Source organism: Lygodium microphyllum, chromosome 1 (assembly GCF_053477565.2).
Source record: "Lygodium microphyllum isolate KBCC chromosome 1, Lygodium_microphyllum_v1.1.10, whole genome shotgun sequence".
Taxonomy (NCBI): domain Eukaryota; kingdom Viridiplantae; phylum Streptophyta; class Polypodiopsida; order Schizaeales; family Lygodiaceae; genus Lygodium; species Lygodium microphyllum.
In genome coordinates this window covers 28,693,643-28,717,185 of record NC_141135.1, presented here as the reverse complement: position 1 = coordinate 28,717,185, position 23,543 = coordinate 28,693,643, and the positions used below count along the sequence as shown (strand labels likewise).

The 23,543-nt window shown below is 42.5% G+C and overlaps 1 protein-coding gene across 3 annotated transcripts in view; it reads left to right on the top strand.

The window, feature by feature from the left end:
* Window positions 1-23,543, top strand: part of LOC148040939 (dynein regulatory complex protein 11-like) — a 153,074-nt gene that overhangs the window by 13,326 nt on the left and 116,205 nt on the right. For 2 of the 3 annotated variants that reach the window (XM_087674819.1, XM_087674826.1), the window contains exon 1: window positions 22,686-22,821. The exons of the other annotated variant lie outside the window; for it this stretch is intronic. In XM_087674819.1, coding sequence (XP_087530945.1) covers window positions 22,811-22,821 — 11 coding nt within the window. In that variant the 5' untranslated portion in view covers window positions 22,686-22,810. Of the gene's footprint in view, window positions 1-22,685; window positions 22,822-23,543 lie in introns of those variants that run through there. 3 annotated transcript variants of the gene reach the window in all.

The following is a 23,543-nucleotide window of genomic DNA, read 5'->3' as shown; positions in this document are numbered from 1 at the left end:
TGAATGGACTTGTGATTTGTCATTCTTGAATCTCACCTCCCATCCCCTCTTTCCCACACCCTGTCAAAGCATTTGCCATTCTCAAATCTCATCTCCCATCCCCTCTATCCCGCATCCTATCAAAGCATTTGCCATTCTCATCTCCCATGCTCTCTCTCTTACTCTTGCTCTTTCAACTTTACCCCAACCCTCAAGCCTCTCGAGTCTCCCTCCCTTTCAACTTTCAAGACTCAAGTTTCAAGAGTCGAGACTCAAGCATCTCTCTCTCTCTCTCTCTCTCTCTCGGGCCTCTTTATCCATCATCGGCACCATGACTCGTGAGAAGCACGAGGCCTTCAATTTGCTTGTGATCCATGTGGAGAGGGACACAAAGAAGTCAAACTCCCATCATTGGACATGCAAGTATTGTAGGAAGCGCTATACAAGTGGTACAACTCGGCTTCTCCAACATCTTTCCAAGACAGGAGAGCAAGTTGCTCCATGCAAGGAGATCCCTCAAAACATTGCGGAGGAGATTTTCGCCAAGATGAGAGGGGGATCCACAAGAGGAGGAGAAAGTGGCTTATCGGCACCAACTCCTATGCCTACTAATGAGGAAGCATCCAACGTATCTTCAACTGATGCAGGAGAGGCCTCTACCATTGGTGGTGGGGGTTCCACATCCACATCCGGCTCCGGTAAAAGACAAAGAGTGGAGGCTCATGCGGTGCGGGAGAGACAATCCTCTCTCTCTCAAGCTCCCAGTCATGTGCGTGGATCAGTTGCCCTTCTTAGAGAAAGGCAAAGACTTGTGCTCGGATATTGAAATTGCACGCACGATGATTGAGTGTAATCTCGCATTCAATGTCCTAAAGCAAGAGAAATGGAAGAAGATGGTAAAAGCCATTGCCAATGTGGGTCCATGTGAGGGATGGACTAGTGTTACATACAATGACATGACGACGAAAAAGATTGATGAAGAGAAGGAGAGGATTGATAGAGCCCTTGATCCTATTCAGGCCGCATGAATAAAATATGGTTGCTCCATTCTCACCGACGGATGGAGTGATTGTAAGAAATGGGACATCATCAACATACTCATCTCATGTCCACTCAACACTTACTTTTTGCGGGCCGTAGATACTGGCAAGAGGGGGAAAAAAATGACGGGCGTATTCATCTACCGCCATATTCGATAAGCTATCATTGAGGTATACATTGAAATTTGCCTTTTAAATTTGTTTCACTTTCTTTCATTATAATAATATCATGATTCATAATTGAAATTTGATTTATGCATAACTATCTATCTCCCTATTCTAATAATTAATATCTCTATAGTATCTATGATCTATCTCAATTCTCTCTTTTTCCCAGCCGCAAGGCCCTCAACCCCTAGCCCCCATCTCTTTTCATTCTTGAATCTTGAAAGTTGAAAGTTAAAACTTGAAACTCGAAGCTCAAGTTTCAACTCTCTCTAGACTCTTTCTCTCTCTAACCTCCAATTTCCAAGTATTGTTAGTAATAAGTATACTTGTAATTTATAAATTGTGGTTGTAGGTGGGCCCCTCAAATGTGGTGCAAGTTGTTACTGACAATGCATCGAATTATCGGTGCATGGGCTGTTTGCTTGAGGCCAAGTTCCCTACGATTGTGTGGACTCCATGTGCAAGTCATTGTTTGAACTTGCTCATGGAGGACATCAGAAAGCTCAAGTGGGTGAAGAGGGTGGTTTGCAAAGCTGCATCAATTGTCACATTCTTCACGGTAAAGGTAAAGGTGCTTGTGATGTATCGTGAGCATAGTACACTGGCGTTGAAGAAGCCTTCTTCAACTCGCTTTGCTTACATGTGGTTATTGCTGGAGCATCTTTATGAGGTGCGGTCTGTCTTACGCCATCAGACAGTGGTGTCCACTCTATGGAATGAGTGGGATGAGCATGAGACAAAGGAGGCCAAAGCCATTCAATGCTTGTGTCTTAATGAACAGTTTTGGCAAAAAGTTTGTGCCATTGTCATTGTCGTGACTCCCTTTTATAGGGTGTTACGTATGAGTGATTGTGAGGGGTCCACCATGGGCCTTCTCGTTCACTTCATTAGAGCGGCATTGGTGGAGGCATGTGCTTGTACAGTGATCACAGAGACACAGCGTGCACATGTTTTAGAGATAGTAGAGAGGAGATGGGCGTGGATACATAAGCCCACTATCCATGGTTTTGCCGCATTGGTACATTTGGCCTACAAGTCACCGGTGGTCATGGATGATAGAGAGTTCCGTTCAGACCAGCTTGCTTATTTGACTCGTGTGGTCCTTGTGGATGACCACAATGTAGTGTTAGAGGAGCTAGGATGCTATGGAGATCAGAGAGGGCATGTGGCTTTTGCTTCTCCCACTTTTTGGAGGAGAGAGTCACTTGTGAAACCTTTATTTTGGTGGCAAAACTTTGGATACATAGTGGAGACCCTTCAGCCCTTAGCCATGAGAGTCCTTGCCTAGGATTGCTCTTTGGATGCATATGAGAGAAACTGGAGTGCCTATTCTCTCATTCACACAAAGATTCGCAATCGGCTTAGCACACGACAGTTAGAGCAGATAGTGTATTGTTGCACCAACTTACGCATGATGAGAGCTATGATGAGCATGGGTAGTCCGAAGCAGGTAAAGCTTAAACACTTAACCATAACATTTAAACTTTGAACTTTGAAGTTTATACTTTACAATTTAGACTTTAGCATTTACAATGATCAATCTTACGTGTATGATACATCACTGCATTGTGTAGGTGAATGTTGATACATTCAAGTTGACGGGTGACACTCTTTCGAGGATACATAAGGAGGTGGAGGAGGAGGAGATGATTTTTGCAGAGCTCTATAGAGAGCTTATAGCAGCAGATACTCGTGACACTCGTAATCAGCATGCTCGTGGGTGAGGAGTTCGAGTAGGTGATAGTAGGGGCATGGTCATTCGATGCCCTCGATCATCGAGGAGGGGTGGTTCGAGTGGCTTGTAGACATATGTAAGGCGAGGCTCTAGTAGTTTACATCCTGTGCCTCATGATGACATCCCCTCCTTGCCTACTCAGCCGCTTCCTAGGGAGCCATCATTTGATGATAGTAATCTCATCAGTGAGGATGAGTATGAGAATGTCTCATCATCGGATGCCGAGGAGTCATCTTCAGACTCTCTTGATGACCACTCAGATGGTTTTGATGATAATGATGATAGTGATGCCTCATCATAGATTCATATGACATAGGTCTCTCTCTTTTTTAGTATTAGATATACTAGACTGTAGTTGTATTGCATGTTTTGCGCAGCCCATGCATTCGCCAACCGCGATGGTCACCCCATGTATTTATCTTATTCTGTAATGAAACGGCTATTTCCACTTTAAACATGTATTCTATGATCTATCATTTAATGATTTATGGTTTTTGTTATTTAAAAAATCATCTTAAATTTTTTTCGTACTAATATCGCACCGTACCTTATAAAATCATAAGATACCATTTAGTACTGTATTTTATTGTACCGTACCGTATCGTACATTTCGTACATGACAACTATGATTTTATGCTTGCTATAATTAGTGCTTAATTAGGTTATTTACATGCTATCCAAGGAGAAAGGTTGGTTTCATAGTCTATCATCTCGTGGCTATGAGCTCTTATCAGAGTTTGACAGAGACATAAAAGCTCTGGCACCTTAGGTGCATTTTCTTTATTTGTTGACTTTTTGTGTGCATTCCTAGGCAAGTTATTACTTTCCACAGTCTACTACACTTGCTAGACATTATCATTGTCATTTGGGATTTCCCCAGGATATTTTTCTCTAGTGACCAGCATTTAATGCTGGTCGGCCAGCATTTGTAACCTCTTCACGATTAGATCAGCTAGGTTTTTTTTGCTTTTGCTATTAATAGCCACATCCCCTAGTTGGCAGACACACACACTCTTCAGTCTTTGATTTGGTGCACTTTCGGATGCTTTGGGCTGCGTGCAAGGATTGATCGGTCCATCTCCATTGTATTAGCTAATATTCTTTCTTCATCTTCTGCTTCCTCTTTCTCTCTCTCTCTCTCTCTCTCTCTCTCTCTACTTATCTCTATGCTCATGTTTCTCTTCCGTTGCACACTCACATGGTATCATTGCCTAAGTGAACACAGTTTGGAGATTTCTTGTAGAAGAGCAGGTTTTCATTGTAGAAGAACAGCCCAGATATTCAAAATGCAGATTTTCAGCCTGCATTTATTGCATTTACAGCCCATATAGGTGGTTCAGAGTCAAGTTGACCCTTCTAGAGACCAGACAATATCATCTAGGACTAGTTGACCTTGTCCAGACATCAAGCGGCTCTAGTTTTCTATGTTTTGCAGCAAATACAAATTTGCATTGAATGCGGCAGCTTTTTGGTGCAAGTAACAATGCTCTTGGTGCAGGCGACCCCCTTCTGGTGGCAAGCGATAATTGTTCTTTGATATATGCAGCTTTCTAGGTGATTATAGGATTGAAGTTACCAGTTCACGCGCTTTGATGACTCAAAGGAGGAGCTTCTTTCCAGACACTCTTTTTAACGGAGATGTGATTATCACGATTATAGTTGGCGAGAGGAGTCCCCCATTAGCACTTGTTCCCCTTCTATTTCTATCACAGAAGGCTCCATCCTCAGCGAAGATGCCTTCCTTGATACCCTTGGTGCAGGTGCTTGTCTTACCTTCATTACCCAAAGAAGATAAACTCAATTGTTCGAACTATTTGTTGTGGTCATGTAAGGTGGAGTGCATACTCAACACCTTTGATCTTTGGGCTCTTGTTTTTGATTCCATCCCCCGTTCTAAGGAGGATCCAACAGATGGTGCTTCTATGGACCGAGTAGCCTTGTGAGATCAGCTCAAGCGATGTTTCCTTCGTCTTTCAATGTTTCAAAAGCCATGATCCATGAGTTTCTTGATTCCCTCTCTCTCTCCAAGGGAAATTTCACATGGGATTTAGAGGGGTTCATCTTTTTTCTTCGGAGGGGAATCCCATTTCTTCAGCTTCTCTCCATTACTGCCTATACCCCACTCGGAGGACATTGCAGTTCCTTGTCTCTCCCTATATGAAGCACCCTATCTTCCACACCTTCCAAGCTGCGTTTTGGGTTGCAAATTCCGTTTCTCCACTTGGCAACCATCTCCACCATTTGACTGTACCTGTGTTTTTGATCGTAGATTTTGTTCCTTCACGTGATGACCATCATCTCCATTTGGTGTTAGCAAGCACTTGTGCTTTGTTGCAAGATCACCTCTCTCTACTGAGCAACAATGGTCTCCACATGGGGTTAGCATCTCAGGTTGTGTTTCACAATTTGACACCTCTCTAGCATTGATGATAGCTCTAGCAAGTACCTGCTACCTCAGACACTTGTGTTTTTGTAGTTTTTGCTCCATCGAGGCTAGATTTTTTCATATGGCAGGCTGTCTTGTTGATCCTCATCTTCTAGAGTATGCGTTCGTAGTTGGTGATATTCTTCCTCGATTTTCATGGCATTTGAGGAGTGCATTTCACTCCCTTGATAGTTGTGCTTCATCCTTAGCATGCAGCATACATCTTCAACGTCCCACTATTGGAGGACTGCGTTTTTCTCCATTCATTGTGCAGATTCCCTTTAGGTACTGCCGCTTGAGTCAAATAGGACAATGTAGTTATCTTTAGAGCTTCGGCTCCGTTGTATCAGCTTTGTTCACTTAGCATGATTTAGTGCTTCATCATCTTTTTCTTTTGTGTTTTTTGGGTTTCTCTTTTCTCTTAGTGTTTGCCATACACACTCCATGTTTCTCTGTGCAAACCCTATGGTCTCTTTGGTTTGCTTTCACAACAGTCATTTCTTGACATGGTATCAGATCATACTCGATTTCTTGACACCTTCTACATCTATTAATAGATGGGTTGTGCACCATTTAATCCATCCTTGTCTTGCAAGTTTCAGCACATTAGTGCTCTTCCACTAGTTGTCAATCCCCCAACAACTGTTGCTGCTATGTGGTCTATAGCTGTCACCCAACCACCAACTACTACCGTGATCAGCTGCCATGATCTTCAAGTGGTTACATAGCTGCGTTTACCAGTTTCAGCGCCAAAGACTGTTGTGTTTTGGTTTCCAGCCTATTGCCCTTCCATTTCCAACATCAACCTAATTTGTATTTGCATCCAAATCAAGTCGTTTTTGTGTTTTCAACACCTTTCTTCATCAATATTTGCTCCAACTAGTGGTTACTGCACTCGCAATTCGTCTCTAGTGGACGATGTGCATTGACACCTCTTTCAACATGCTCCCATGAGAGCCACTAGTTGTTGGATAACTTTGCTTTTGAGCATTTTGTACTTTCTCTCATTCATTTACAGCATTGATACATTCAGTTTCAAGTTCTCTTTCTTCTCTATTTGTGTTTGAGTTTTTGTGTTTTGTGTTTTGGGTTTATTGTATCACTTTTGGAGTTATTGTGTTTTAGCCATGTTCACACATCCTGTGTTTTCTTTGTGCAAACCCTAGCATTTCTTTACATGGTATCAAAGCTAGTGCTCTTTTAAAAGAGTATCCTATGGTGATTGTGGAAGGCTTGGTTTTGTGCAAGATACATGAATGGCACGTATCCAATTCACGATGTCTCAAATGACTCCATTTTTGGATCCTCTGATGCTTTCTCTAGCTATTTCTTCAATGGAGGCCTTGAGGAGGCATTATGGTCTTGATTTGGAGGATGATGCTTCTTCTACTAACCTTTCTTGTAGGGGTCACTCATCGAGGCCCAACTTTTCTTCCACCTCATGCTCCTTCACAAGAATTATCTCTTGCTGGTTTTGACACATATCAGGCTGCAAATGATGTGTTTGAAGGGTTGTTACCCATTTCTTTTGGTGATGCAGTTGGAGTTTCAATAAATGAACAAAATGTTCAGCCAAGTGCTCCATTAAGCAATGCAGCAATTCAGCCTATGGCTGATTTGAATATTCAGCAAGATGCTGAAGTAGAGGTTCATCATCAGAAGCATGTACATAATCAGGAAGCTAGGCAAATGCCTAGATGGTAGTTGCATACCATGAAAGATAGTCATTTGGATACTCCTATTGCTGGTCATACTTGAAGTTAAGCACGTCTACATGATCATGCTAATACAATGAAGTTTGTTATGGCAACACACATACACTTGAAGATGACGAGTGTCATTGTTTTGAGGATGCATAATAGTGTGCATTGGATGGCAGCAATGCAAGTTGAATTTGATTTTATCATAAAAAATCAAACATGGGATGTAGTGATATTGCTTGTTGGAAAGAAAGCCTTCTTTGAAAAGAAAAGCGGATGGATCCATTGATATGTATAAAGCCAGGCTTGGGGCAAAAAATAAGTATAAAGTCAGGCTTGGGGCAAAATGCTATGTGCAAAAGCAGGGTATTGATCATGAGGAGATATTTGCTTCTCTACCATTCGGTGTATGGTTGCTTTGGCTGCCCACTATGGTTAGATTATACACCAACTTGATATTAATACTACATTTTTACATGAGGAACTTCAGGAAGAAGTGTATGCACAATAGCACATTGGTTTTGTAGTTGAAGGATTCGAACACTTGGTATGCAAGCTGAAAAAGGCTTTATATGGTTTGAAGCAAGATCCACGAGCTTGGTATGCAAAAATTGATGCCTTTTTACTTAGCCAAGGGTTCATTAACAATCGATCAGAGTCTACTCTTAACGTATGCAAAGAGGGGGGATTCTTTCTGGTCATATGTCTTTATGTAGATGATCTTCTGCTCACAGGGACACATGGTGATTAGATTAGCATTCAAACAAAGTTTGCAACAAACTTTTGAGATGTTAGACTTAGGGCCTTTGCAGTACTATTTGGGCATTTAGTTCATTCATGATGCTAGAGACATTGGATTGTCTCAATCCAGATATATTGGTAGACTTCTTGAGAGGTTTGGCTTATAGGATTGCAAGCTAGTTTACACACCAATGGAGGTTGGACTCAAGCTATCCTTGCATGATGATAGTGATTTATTTGACATCCATACGTATGCTCCAGCAATTGGATGTCTCATTTATTTATGCAACACAACTAGATATTCAGTTTGCAGTCTCAGTCTTGAGCAGATATATGCATAGTCTACGCATGTCACATTGGCAAGCTGTGAAGCGTGTTTTTCATTACTTGGAGGGTACTAGGACTCTTGGATTGCCTAATGCCAAGGGAGGACTGTTGCAATTACATGCTCATAGTGATTCAGATTGGGTTGGTGATTTTGGTTCAGGTCACTCTATAAGTGGAAACTATTTCTTTCTTGGCTCTTGCATTTCTTGGCTTAGCGAGAAACAATCCACGGTTCCAAACTCAAGCCAGATAAAAATGAATTTACTAAATCAAAATAGCGAGATTCTTAAGCCATCTCCATATGCACTTTTTACTCTCCTTATAAGATGTTTTTTTTCCCAATTACATTATTCTCTATTTTGCATGTTTATGTTACATAGTTTGGTCACTTACCATACTTTACACCTTTCGGGTGTGAATGCACCTTAACAATTCTAAGGTCTAAGGGTTGTACTTTGTACTTTCACTTACACTTGGAAATTGCATTGGGAATCATGGTGTGTCTTCACTCTCACTCTCTTTGTTGTCTATTGTGTACTTTCAGCTGAGAGCTTCCATGTCCCATCTCACATCTCCCACATTCACTTCACATTTAGATTCTTGTTTTTTCAATCTAGACCCTTACTTCAGACCTATAATAGGTTTCTCAGACTTAGCACACATTGTCTTTGAGCCACATTGTCTTTGATGCACATCAAGGTTTTATGCCATCACTAGACACTCAGAGGTATACCACTTTGTATCTTGGTACATTGTTAGTGGGAATGCCACCCTTTAACAGTGTGCCTTATACATCTGCAAGTGCGTTACTCTCTGCCCTCTCGTTTTGTTGTGTAGGGAATGTCCCTCTTGCACATTGTACTATCCTCCTCAGTTGCTCAAATGCATGAATCCCCATCTTGTGCTGATGAGTCACCTCCTTTGAAGGAAACAAGGAGTGGAAAGGAATTACCTTCACATTTAGACCTAGTTCCGTCTTCCCTGATTGACCCTAAACATGAACCACATTTCGATGTCGATGGTTAGTCTCCTTCTTTGAAGGAAAAAGGAAGCAATACACTTACACTCTCTCAAAAGACCCTCTTGGCACTTCTTACCTAAAAATAATAGTTTTTGTACATTTTGCCAGAAACTCGGCCATGTAGATGGTAATTGTCGCTCAAAGGCCAAGGTTCTCACATCCATGCCTAAAATCACCTCATCCCTAGCTAAGGGTCTTTTACCCACACCAAAGTTGAATCCATCCCCATTCCTAAACCGAACTTAGCCCCTTTCAGTAGTGGTAGTGCTGTAAGAGTGCGCAACAGAAGAGGAAATACAAACACGAAGAGAGAAGGGAAGAATAAGACTGCAAAGAAACAAGAAAATGGAAGAGGAAAATCAACATTGAACGATGAAAGAATGCTGAATACAAGGTGGACTCCCTGTACGCAGCCCAAGTGTTAGTGAGGGCACTCGATCAGACTGATGACGGATGGCAAGATTGGAAGACAAAGAAATGCCTGAATGTTGGAGTGTGCTGGAGCCTGCAAAAGTAGAATTTGATCTTATTGGGAATAAAGGCCCTCGCGCCTTTTAATGTGCTCGGGTGTGAACACACCCTTAGCACTTGTACTTACATATATATATCTATCTAAAAACCTAAAGTGGTACACTCGTCATTGTACCCCCACAAAACGTGCTCACTCTCTACTCTCTGCCTCTCCTCGTGCTAACAACCACTGACCGTCTCGATCTTCGTGTTCCCAGTCACTACAAACTAGTATTAGAGTGGGCAAGGAGTGTATTCTTCTCGAGACGTTAGAAGTGTGCCGGGTTGCAGAAGGTGAGCAGGTCGTGAGTTCGTGGGTGACGGTTGGTGCAGGCATGACAGGGCAGCTATCAGGCGAGCTCTCGACGGGCAGCAGACCAACTGACAGGCAACTTTTGGTGGGTAGCAGACTAACAGTCGACGAGAGTATTGACTATCAGAGGAAGGCAGCGTGGACCAGTGGGGTGCTGACGACGGACGCAGCACGGTCCAGTAGGCGTGACGGACTAGCGAGGCTCACAAGCTCATGGACGGGACGAGCGGGACGTGCCAAGAACAGGACCAGTGGGGCTCACGGGCGCCAATTGGCGGGTCAACGGACTCGTCACCCGACATCCATTTTTTTTTCAAAACCTTTTTGAAATTCCTCTTCCCCTACTGAGGGTTCACGCATGGAGGGATAGCTGTAAATTTTCGTGCAATCTAAGCCCAGAAAATCGGGGCTTCTCTAGACTGAGCACTGTTTATGCAAAATTGAGGCATCCGTATCAGAAATTGCAGACATTGTGTGCATTTCAATTGGGGATTTTGCCAAAATTATTGAAATTTTACTCATCTGAGTGAAATTTCTCAACATTGGATCCATAAAATTTGGGCTTTTACTGTATTGGTGAAATTGTGTTCAGCTGAGTTAGATTGGCTGACATTTGGACCCGAGAAATTTGGGGCTTTTGCAAAATTTTATGAAATTTTACTAATTTTGCCCGTTTTATGCTTTCGGGAACATGTATTAATGCAATTGGGACAGATTGGTCAGTAAAATTTGGGGGTTTGCTGAAATTGCTGTGTTTTGGCAAAATTGGCCTATTCTATGCATGTCAAAGGCAGTTCAGATGTATTGTTAATGCTTTGAGCACAAAATTTTTTTGGGGCTTTTGACCGTGCGTGTCAAATTTTATGCCCGTGGACACATGTACAACAGAAATTGCAGCTAACATTTGGGACTTCTCATGTAATGTGATGCATTTGTCCTTGGAACAGCTGTAATTAGTTGTGGAATGCTGTAGCACATGGTTTGATGCTTCTGAAAATTTACTTACAGATCTGAAATTTCTGCTTCTATGTGGTCATTTATTGCTGGTTGGTACAGTTTGGGCTTGCATTTACTGAATTTTTGGTCACATTTGGGCTGAAAATCATGGCTGGCAGTAGTGACAATAGTAATCTCTTGTACATAAAGAAGCTTAAAGGAGCACATAACTTTGCAGTTTGGCAAAAACAGTGCTACAATATCCTGCTGCAAAAGAATTAGGCAAAGCCGATTAAGACAAAAGGGGCAAAACCTGTAGATATGAAATAGGACGATTGGGATGAGTTAAATGAGCTTACATGCTCTTGAAGCTCTTGATTGATGAAGAATTTAAGGCTACGTTCTTGCTTTGCACTCTTCCAGAGAGTTGGGATACATTTAGGGACTGCTATGATCAATTCTAATGCGATTCTTTTGTATGCTGATGTAGAGAGTGCTCTACTCACGGAAGAAATGAATTGGCAGAACAATGCATTCAGTAAGTCTTCTAGTGCTTTGCATACTAGGGGTAGATCATAGTAGAAAGGCAAATGTGATAGCAAGGGATGCAATAAATCACGTGGCAAAGATGTTGGATGCCATCATTGTGGCAAGAAGGGTCACTTTAAAGGTGGCTACTACAAATGAAAGAAAGAGAAAGAAAAGGGCAAGAAGACACATGATAGCAAGGATGAGAAGAAAGAGGGTCAACCTAAGAAGAGTAGTGTTAAAATTGAAGTGGTAAATGTAGTCACTCATGACAGTGATAGTGGGAATGACGTACTCTTTGTCTCTTCACACTTTGGTGCACATGCTTTACTTGCAAATACAGACCATGACATGCATACCTGGATTCTCGATTCAGGTGCTTCCTTTCATGTCACCCCTTATCGTGAGTGGTTCTCTGTCTATACAGGGAGTCAACATGGTGTTGTCCATCTTGGGGACAACTATGTATGTGACATTGCAGGTATTGGCAGTGTGCAGTTGTAGTTTCAGCATGGCTATGTCTTTACATTTCAGCATGTACGGCATGTACCTCAACTCAAGAAGAGCTTGATTAGCACATGGCAGCTAGATGATGATGGATTTCATACCGCCTTTGGTGATGGGAAATGGAAGATCTGTAAGGGATCTAGAGTGATTGCTAGAGGTTGTAAAAGTGATACCTTGTATCCTCTCCATGTATCTAGTGTGAGTGATCATGTTGTTGCCGTGACCGAGTAGCCAAGTGTTTCTTTGTGGCATTGCCGGTTGGGACACATGAGTCAAACTGGAATGAAAGTGCTCTTTCGTTTGGGTTGCTTGCCTGGTCTTCATTATGCTGATTTTGAGCATTGTGATTATTGTGTTTATGGTAAACATGTACAGACGTCTCAGAAAAAGTCTCTTTCGCTAAAATCTTCTCCTCTAGAGTTAGTACATTCAGATGTATGGCAGATGCTAGGATTATCTTCAGAGGGAAAGAAATATTTTGTCACCTTTGTCGATGATGCTACACGAAAGGTATGGGTTTATCCTATTCATAGCAAGGATGAAGTGCTTGATAAATTTAAAAAAATCTTGGTATTGGTTGAAAATCAATGCAATTGATAAGACACTCAAGTGTCTTTGCTTTGACAATAGTGGGGAATATGTGTTTAAGGTCTTTCACTGCCTCTCATAATCCACCCCAAAATGGCGTTGCAGAGCGAATGAATCGGACCATATAGGATAAGGTCCGTACCATACTGTCTCATGCTGTATTACCCCATGGTTTTTGGGTAGAGGCTGTTATGATAGCTGCACACTTGATTAAACAGTCACCAAACAGGTCTTTGGGGGGGGGGGGGGGGGGTGGATTCCCCAAGAAGCGTGGTCGGGCAAGCTACCTTCATATGCTCACTTGAAAGTGTTTGGCTGCGAGGCTTTTGTGCACTTTCGTAAAGAAAAACACAACAAACTCGAGCCAAATTCCTGTAAATGCATTTTCCTAGGATATGGTGGCGAGGGTGAAATGGATATAGATTATGGGATCTCGAGAAAAGGAAAGTGGTACGTAGCAATGATGTTATCTTCCGGGAAGATCGTATGCATAAACAACCTGAAAAGACTGAGGAGGTCCGTAGGGTTATATTTTGGGAAGAAATACCTTTTGGACAGCAAAATGTGCCCGTAGTATAGCAGCAAATACTTGCTGTGAATGAACCAAGATGGTCACTTCTGGTTTCTCACCAAAGTACAAAGCAAGATTGGTTGCGAATGGGTACAAGCAGGAACATGAAATTGACTTTGATGAGATATTCTCTTCTGTAGTCAAGATGACTACCTTGAGAACCATTTCGGACTTGGTTGTAGCTGAAGATATGGAGCTCATACAGATGGATGTAAAGACTGCATTCTTACATGGTGATCTGCATGAAGACATATATGCAGCAACTTGAAGGGTTTGTTGAAAAAGGGAAAGAGAAGATAGTATGTAAACTCAAAAGGAGTTTGTATGTGTTGAAACAAGCACCAAGAGAATGATATCATAAGTTTGATACATTCATGCAGTCTCAAGGTTTCCATAGAAGTCAAGTGGATCACTGCTTGTATACCAAGAAGGCAGCAGATGGCAGCCTGATTATCTTGGTTCTGTATGTTGATGACATGCTAATTGCTAGTAGGGACAGTCATGCCTTGGACTCACTGAAGCAAAGTCTTTATGGTAGCTTTGACATGAAGGAGCTTGGTGATGCAAATCACATTCTTGGCATGAGAATACTCAGAGATAGGTCAAAAGGATTACTCTATCTATCTCAACAAGAGTATATCTCCAAGATTTTGTAGCGTTTCAATATGGAGGGGGGGAAAACAATTGGGGTTCCATTGCCTCCATATGTGAAACTCAGTGCGGAGGACAGCCCTACATTTGATGATGAGACGGTTGAAATGGCCAAGATACCATATGCTTCAGCTCTGCTGGCAGTTTGATGTATGCTATGGTTGCTACACATCCTGACATTGCCTTTGCAATGGGAGTGGTTAGCAGATACATGGCAAATCCTGGTAAAAAGCATTGGGAAGTAGTGAAAGGTATTATGAGATACCTCAAAGGCACAAAGGAGTTGTGCATCTGCTTTGGAAAGCAGAAGGCATCTGTTGTTGGTTTTACGGATGCAGACTATGTTGGTAATGCGGATTGCAGAAAGTCCACTTCTGGGTATGTGTTTACCTTCACAGGCGGAGCAGTCTCTTGGATCTCCGGGCTATAAAAGTGTGTTGCATTGTCTACTACAAAAGTAGAGTATGTGGCTGCCACTGTGACAGTCAGAGTGCTATCATATTAGCACGGAATCCCATCTTTCATGCGAAGACGAAGCACATACAGGTGAAGTACCACTTCATTAGAGATGTACTTGACAGCAAGAGAATTAAGCTTGTCAAAGTGCATATAGATGATAATCCTGCAAACCTTTTCACGAATGGTCTTCCAGCAGAGCGGTTTACTCATTGTCGACAGATGATGGGAGTTGGATAGATATATGTATTTCAGCTTTGTACATACCTAGATTTAGTTGATTCTTTTCTCCTCTTAAGGCACATTGCCTTTAGGTGGGAGGTTGTTGGGAATAAAGGCCCTCGTGCCTTTTAATGTGCTCGGGTGTGAACACACCCTTAGCACTTGTACTTACATATATATATCTATCTATAAACCTAAAGTGGTACACTCGTCATTGTACCCACACAAAACGTGCTCACTCTCTACTCTCTGCCTCTCCCCATGCTAACAGCCACTGACCATCTCGATCTTCGTGCTCCCAGTCCCTACAGATCTGCCCACCCAAGTGACTGCTATACATGTGGGAGAAAAATGCTGAATCTGGCTGACTGCAGCCAAAAAGTTGCCAACTGTGCATTCTGACTACTAATGTGGCAGATGATGTGGCAGCTGATGTGGCAAATGATATGGCAGCTGACATGGAGAAGCGGGGCTGATCGCTGGGAAAAATGCTGAAAATTAAATCAGCTAGTGTAAACACTCTTAGATTGTGACTAACATGAGAATTGCATGCTCTAAAATGAGTTGCCTTCTTCATCAAAACACATGACAAACATGTCAAAGCTCCTAATATTCTAGTTTGACTGAGACCGAGGTTCACAGGTAGGAGATGGCAGTGCATGATAAACATGACTGCTAATAAGTGCCACTCCAAGGAGATTGAGAGGGGGTCTTTCCTAGGGAGGTAGTGGAGTTTCTTTGCCCCTTGGTATCCATGTTCATTAGTGGCCTGTCATTGGGGCAGTGGATCTGGATTCCCCTGTTAATTAGTGCCTCATGGCATCTTTGACTGGTTTGGTCATTATCTTCCCCTAAGCTAGTTTCTTAGGCATCCTAGGTCATCCTTAGGAACCTTAGGCTAGTTTCCTTTAGGCTTAAATATACTTTTTTCAAGTCTTTTGCTACACACTTCCTTCTTTCATGTACTTCCATTGCATCTCACTCCATTGTAGGTCCTACTTGGGTTGAAGGTTTGTTTTTCAATTCTTACCTTGGTGAGTATTACCTCCATCAGTATGGAGTCGAAGATAGTATCTTCTCTCCTGAGATTGGGTCTTGGGCATGCTTCTTCTCTTGGCAGCCATCTTTCTCTTCTTTCAGTTGAGGTTTTTTAAATCATTTAACCATCATTTTCTACACTTAGTTTATTTCTTTTTCATGACAATTGGACTACTACTTTGGTGGTCGTGCCTTTGCATGCTTGGCTGGCATTGGAGCAGCCATCTTTCTCTTCTTTCAGTTGAGGTTTTTTAAATCATTTAACCATCATTTTCTACACTTAGTTTATTTCCTTTTCATGACAATTGGACTATTACTTTGGTGGTTGTGCCTTTGCATGCTTGGTTGGCATTGGAGCCATCTCCTAAGGTCGAGTTTCAGGCATGTCTATGACACTTGGTTAGCATTGGAGTCCTCTCTTGCAATTGAGTGTATGCACATGTCAACTGCCTTGGTGGTTGACTTTTCCTTGCTCTTCTAGTTGGGGAGGGTTAGGTCTTTCTTCTTCATCCATTAGATCTATTTGCATAGTGGAGTGCTATTGTGGTGCTTCTTACGGAGCTCTCTCCCAAGGTTGAGATTTGGGCTTGCCTATGCTACTTGGTTAGCATAGGAGCTCTCTCCCAAGATTGAGTATAGGCATGTTCCATATATTAGATGATTGATTCTCCTTTGGCTATTTTGGCTAAGGGGTGTTAAGTCTACCTTCATCATTAGATTCTCCATGGTTCTGGGTACCACACAAATACCAACATGAGGTTCCTCTTCCTCCTTCGGCATCTACATCTATGGTTGAGAGGGGTTTTCTACCTTTTCTTGGTTATTCTATAGGTTTCGGCATTTGTCTTTGACATCGGCCTTCTTTCCCCATTGCATGATCAATACCATCTTTCTAAAAGGGTGCTTGGGCAAGTGAACAATTTTCCACAAGGGACATTCACTTGTTGCATACATGTAGCATTACTCTATGCATCTCATTGTCGAGAGCACCCCTAAGTGAATCGTGAGTTGTTTCCATCGATGGTTCTTTCACCAGGTGACAATTCTAAAGTGCCATTTCATGATGTGGGTGCTATACCTCTATTGCCAAATTGCAGTGGGGGCCATAGGTCAGTTTATGAGCTTCTTTATGGTCTAGTTCAAGGTTTAGTCTTCTTTCTGGTGACCCCTAAGCTAGGGACCAACATGTTAGGCCAAGATGCTTTGACATCCAAGATGCGTGCCCATTGTTGGGTATTTTACTCACGCCTTACTTACGCCTACGCTCATATGGGAGTGTCGGTGATCAGTAGGACACTGGGGCACTTTTTACTCTCGGTAGGAGAGGTTTTTTCCCCCAGACTTATGGTCTTATTATCGTATGTACTTATGTGCTTATGTTACACACATTTAGGCACTTAGTGTGTGTCGGGTGTGAACACCCCCCTACAACCCTAAGGTTTAAGGGTTGTACTTTGTACTTTCAGATTACACTCATTCAGTCTATACTCTTGGGTGTCGTGCTTCAACTCTGTCTCTCTCACTCACACACTGTCTATTGAATCTGGCTGTACCTCGATCCTCTGCTCTCACATTTGGTATCAGAGCGGTCCTCAGTCAGCAGCCAGGAGTCCCCGCCAGTCTTGCCCCCGAGTCGCCAGCTCCAGACCTGTCCAGCTCTGCCCTGCGCGCAGCTCCAACAGTCAGCGACAACAACGTTTGCAGCCCGTCGCCTGTCATCCACGTCAGACCTGCCCAGACGACTCCTCTACCAGAGCCAGCCACGTCGTCAGCAGTCAAGCACCACCGGCTTGTTCGTCATCTCAAGGGCCACAACGACTGGGTCACCTCCATCGCTTGCTCCATCAACGACTCTGACAGAATCGTGTCCGCCTCACGCGACAAGTCTCTGGTGGTCTGGTCCCTCACGCCTGGGCGCATCGTCGACGTTGCAGCGCCACGTCATCTGCGTGCGAGTTGACTGTCCACCTAGTCCACGTCAGCTCGCGACTGCCCGCCTGCCGCCGTTTTTAATCTTCACGTCAGCAGCACGTCGCTTGCCCAGTCAACGTCCTGTCCAACCACGTCGCCTGCCCTGTCCACGTCGCCTGCTCGTCAGACCACCGTTTTTGACCACACGCCAGTCTGCACTGCAACAGGTAAAATTTTCAAAAATTTTTATTATTTCAGCCCAGAATAAAATTCTGGAAGCAGAGGTTCACACGCGGTTGGCACAGAACAAGTGGAGAAATAAATTTCATGCAAATTTCTGGACTGAATCGTCAGAAATTTTGGGGCTTTTGTGTATTTGGAAGACAGTTGCATTTGGACTGCTGATAGAGTCACAGAAAGACTGTTTTTGACAGAAATTTTGGCAAAAATTTTGGGGATTTATTCATAACAGTGTTGCATTGCACTGTTTGCACCTTGGGAAGCGTGCAGTAAAAGACAGTTTTCTGACAGAGTACGCCCTTGCATATTAATTGCAGAAACGTATTTGCTGCAATTTCTGGAAATTTGCAGATTTCCAGTTCGTACTGCTTTGACATTGCTAATTTTGTCTTTGGAAATTTGTCATCATAGCAAATCAGGGAGGTGATGTTTTTACGTATGTATCCAAGGAGGACAGACTGGACGGAAAGAACTATTCCCTTTGGTCATTTATGATGAAAAATGTATTAGTGGCCAAGAATTTATGGGATTATGTCAGTGGAGAGGAAACTCGGCCGGGAGTTGTGGCTCCCGCTACTCCTCCTCCCCATAGCGCACATGGACAACGGGGACCTCAGCCCGCTCCACCTCAGCCACTTCCTCCAAGAATTGCAGCTCAAAAAGCTTGGGATACCCGTGATGCACAGGCCTTGTCGCTGATTGCTCTGGCAGTTCAGCGGTCCATCATACCTCATATCCGTTCGGCATCTTCTTCACGAGATGCATGGTTGACTTTGGAGCATATGTTTGCAGGAAAAAATGAGACACGGATCTCTTTCTTAAAGAAAGAGTTGGAAACTCTGAAGATGCATGAAGGTGATTCTATGCAGGATCACTTAAACAAGATTCAGGACTTGAGGGAGCAGCTCATGAATGTAGATGAGTATTTTTCGGATGCACAGTTGATATCCACCACCTTGAATTCCCTACCTCCTTCGTACTTGTCTTTTCATACTGCATTGAACCTCACCATGAGGATTGCTGAGCACCCACTCACTTTTATTCAGCTGGTTAGCTTGCTTCTAGAGGAGGAGCAAACACGGAAAAATAGTGGTATGGATGCTATAGTCTCTGAGCAGGCTTTTGTGGCAAGACAGAAAGGCAAGAACAGCAAGGTGAAAAATGCTCCACAGAGTTTTGGCACTTCGGGCACATCGCAGAATCAGTCACAAGGGGGGACGCAAGCAAAGAAAAGAAAATGTCATTATTGTAAGAAGCCCGGCCACTATATCACTGAGTGCAGAAAGCGCATTGCCAAAGAGGAGAAGAAGGAGTTAGGAATGTCTGTTTCTACTACTCCTTCCACTGCTAGTGAGTCCGCGTCCTTTGTTGTGGACAGGGACTATTGTTTTTACACTTGCAGTTATGACATCTCTTGGGCCGATAGAGCACTTAGCTCTACAGAGGATGCTGACACTTGGTTCTTTGACAGTGGTGCTTCTAGACATATCACATCTCGTAGAGATTTGTTTGCTTCAGTTAGTGCACCTCCCGTTGGGAAATCGGTACAGTGTGCCAATAATGCATCATACCCTGTTCGTGGTATTGGGGAGATTCAGCTCACAGCCATTGATGGCTCTATTCTCCGCCTGCAGGATGCTTTGTTTGTGCCTGGAATAAAGAAGAATTTGCTTTCTATTTCTTCTTTGGCACGTTGTGGTATGCAGGTCACTTTTGATGATGACCGTTGCATGGTTCGAGAAAAAGAATGCATGACTTTGGTCTTGACTGGATCTTTGTGTCATGGTTTATATGAGTTGGATGCTCTTTCAGTAGATCAGTCAGCATACTTGACATCCACTCTTACTCCTACTATGATACAGGCGGAGTTATGGCATGCTCGTTTAGGGCATGTAAACTTTGGCAGCTTGATGCTTTTACAGCGTACTCAGATGCTGGATGGCTTACCTCTCTTGGAGAGACCTCCTGAGCACTTATGCGAGGGATGCATTTTGGGGAAAATGCATCGTTTCTCATTTCCTCGTGATGTTGCTTTCAGGGCAACAACCAGATTGCAGTTGGTGCATTCAGATGTTTGTGGGCCTATGCAGACCATGTCATTGGGTGGTTGTTATTATTTTGTGACATTCATTGATGACTTCACACGTTTTTGCTGGGTCTATTGTTTGAAAAAGAAGTCAGAAGTGTATGATGCATTTTTGGCTTTCAGTGCACTTGTTGAAAACCAATCTGGATGCCACATTAAAACTCTCCGTTCGGACCAAGGGGGGGAATACATGTCCTCTATGCTGAATTTTTTTTTGCAGCAGAAGGGCATAGTACATCAGTATACTACAGCTTATACTCCACAGCAGAATGGGGTAGCAGAGAGGAAAAATCGGTCACTCATGGAGATGGCCAGATGTATGCTGAAGGCAAAGAGCTTGCCTCATAGTTTTTGGATGGAAGCAGTCATGTGTGCTTGCCATATTTTGAACAGATGCCCTACCAAAGCCTTGAAGACCATCACACCATTTGAGGCTTGGAATAGCCGTAAACCTTCTGTTGGTCATAGACAGCTACCTAGATGGTATTTGCAGACTATGCAAGATAGTCCTTTGGATGCACCCATGGCTGGTCGTACTAGAAGGCAAACTCGTTTGCATGATTCAGCACATACTATGGAGTTTATTATGGCAGCAAGTACTTTTGATAATGAAGAGCCTGAATGTTATGAGGATGCACAACACAGTGTGCATTGGAAGGCAGCCATGCAAGCTGAATTAGATTCTATTACTAAGAATCAAACTTGGGACTTGGTGTCCTTGCCATTTGGGAAGAAAGCCATTGGAACAAAATGGGTCTACAAATTGAAAAGAAAAGCAGATGGATCCATTGATAAATACAAGGCACGGCTGGTAGCTAAAGGCTACGCACAGAAAAAGGGCATTGATTATGAGGAGACATTTGCTCCTACTTCCCGTATGACGACCATCAGGTCTATGATTGCTTTGGCTGCACATTATGGTTGGACAGTCCATCAGCTAGATATCAAGACTGTATTTTTGCATGGGGAACTTCAGGAGGAAGTTTATGTACAGCAGCCCATTGGTTTTGCAGTTGAAGGCTCAGAACATTTGGTATGCAAGCTCAAAAAGGCACTATATGGTTTAAAACAAGCTCCTAGAGCTTGGTATGAAAAAATAGATGCTTTCTTGCTTGGTCAGGGGTTTCTAAACAGTTCATCTGAGTCTACCCTTTACGTATGTAAAGAAGGGGGATCTATGCTGATTTTATGTCTTTATGTTGATGACCTTTTGCTCACTGGAACACATGCTGATCAGATTTCAGCATTCAAACAAAATTTGCAGCAAACTTTTGACATGTCTGACTTGGGAGTTTTGCATTACATAATGCTCGAGGTATTGGGTTATCACAGTCACGGTATATTGGGCAGCTTCTTGAGAAATTTGGCTTACAGGATTGCAAGCCAGTTACTACTCCCATGGAACCTGGACTGAAACTGTCATTACATGATGACAGTGATTTGTTTGATATACATACATATGCTCCTGCAGTTGGATGTCTTATCTATCTATGCAATACTAGGCCGGACATACAGTTTGCAGTTTCAGCCTTGAGCAGGTATATGCATCAGCCACGTATGTCACATTGGCAAGCTGTCAAGCGTGTTTTCCGCTACTTGCAGGGTACTCGTTCTCTTGGGTTGCTTTATGCCAAGGGGGGACCACTGCATTTACATGCTTACAGTGATTCTGATTGGGCTGGTGATTATGATACACGTCACTCTACTAGTGGCAATTGTTTCTTTCTTGGCACTTCTTGCATTTCTTGGCTTAGCAAGAAACAATCCATTGCTGACACATCGTCATGTGAAGCTGAATATAAGGCAGCTTTCACCACCACAGTTGAATGCGTATGGCTTAGACGCTTGGTAGCTGATTTGGATGTATCTGTTACTGAGCCTACTCCTTTGTTCACTGACAGTCAGAGTGCCATTGCAGTGGCACGGAACCCAGTGTTTCATGCTCGCACGAAACACTTTGAGATTCACTATCACTTTGTCAGAGAGAGGCTACATGCAGGTGATATCAGCCTTGTCTATTGTCCTACCACCAGTATTGTGACAGACATCTTCACCAAAGCTCTTCCTCGTGACAAATTTGAAGCATTTCGCGATGCTTTAAATTTGATATCCTTTGGTGGCGGATGATCCTTGTACTCTTGATCACTCTTCACTCCAGGGGGGTTTGTTGGGTATTTTACTCACGCCTTACTTACACCTACGCTCATATGGGAGTGTCGGTGATCAGTAGGACACTGGGGCACTTTTTACTCTCGGTAGGAGAGGTTTTTTCCCCTAGACTTATGGTCTTATTATCGTATGTACTTATGTGCTTATGTTACACACATTTAGGCACTTAGTGTGTGTCGGGTGTGAACACCCCCCTACAACCCTAAGGTTTAAGGGTTGTACTTTGTACTTTCAGATTACACTCATTCAGTCAATACTTCAACTCTGTCTCTCTCACTCACACACTGTCTACTGAATCTGGCTGTACCTCGATCCTCTGCTCTCACACCCATAGCACTGATCACAAGCTTGGGTTGCTTTGTGACTAGTCCTAGGCTCATTGTGGTAGGTGGAATCTATTTGGGTGTTTTGGCTTCTTTCATCATTCATTTGTTCATTTGTTAATGCATTCCTTTCCTTATTTTCATCCTTGCTTGTTTTCTTGCTTTCTTCCTTGTTTTCTTGTTTCAAACTTTTTACTTAATTTGCTTCCTTCCTCGGACCTCCCTTGCTTTCTTTCTTACTTTTGTTACTTTTTTTCTTGCTTTTGTATTTTCGCTTTCTTCTTGCCTATTTTTGTTCCTTCTCTCATTCCTTCTTTCAAACATAATTTGCAAAGGTTTGTTTTGCAAATGAGTTATTTAGAAGCTTGCTTGATACTATCTAATGATATATCAAGCTTTATAGGCACAAAAATAAGGAAGTCATACTTTGCTAGAGATCTTACTTCAATTTCACGCAACAAAGCTACATGTGTGCTGTATTGATTGGATGTTGTATTGGCAGTCCCAGAGTATTGCATCTGAGAATGCTAATTTAGTGATGGACAAAACAAAGTTTTACTCTCATTGGGTTCGATGCATTTGCTAAAGCTGGATTTGAAGGATTGTGCAACAACCTCCAAGAAAAATGTCGCACATGTAACCATTTTTCATACTTCATTTATTAAAAAACAAAACATGCTCAACAATTTTAATATCTTCACCTGGTTTCTAAAGTGATTTCATTTATGAGGTCAAAAGAAGTTATTACTGTTAATAAATTCTGTTCTGCACTCGATTGCCATTTAGCATTCCTCCAAACATTTCTGAAGCTCTAGTTATTTTGGGATCTTTATTGAAAAATGAAAAGGTTAAAAAAAACCTAACTATTGAAATTAGCGGAAACAAAAACCCTATCTGTGTGTCTTGCAAAAGAGAATCGTCAATTGTGCTGTGCATATGCACAATGGCAATACAAAATTGAAATTAAGTAGACCAGTTGCTTTGAGATAATCATATTAAATGAGGTCCCCATATTATTTACCTTACAATACATTTTACAACTGTTGGAAGATTCATGTTACAGATCATGACTGATTTTTTCATTGTATGTCATTGGGAGGCTGCTGAAAGTTTGAGCTTTACTAAGAGCCCACAATTTAACATTCCATGGTCTCTAAATGTTCTAGGGTATCAAGTAAATATTAAGAAAGCTTCTATAAGGTTTCTGATCAAATCCCCTAGAATTGCAGAGTTATGCGTGCTACTTGGATGAAGCAATTACACAATTGGCTAGGAGAAAACAGCTGGAACCACTTTTCATGATTCATCACTCATAAAGAATCTCCAAAATCTAAGATGTTTTTTCCAAAACAAGTTGG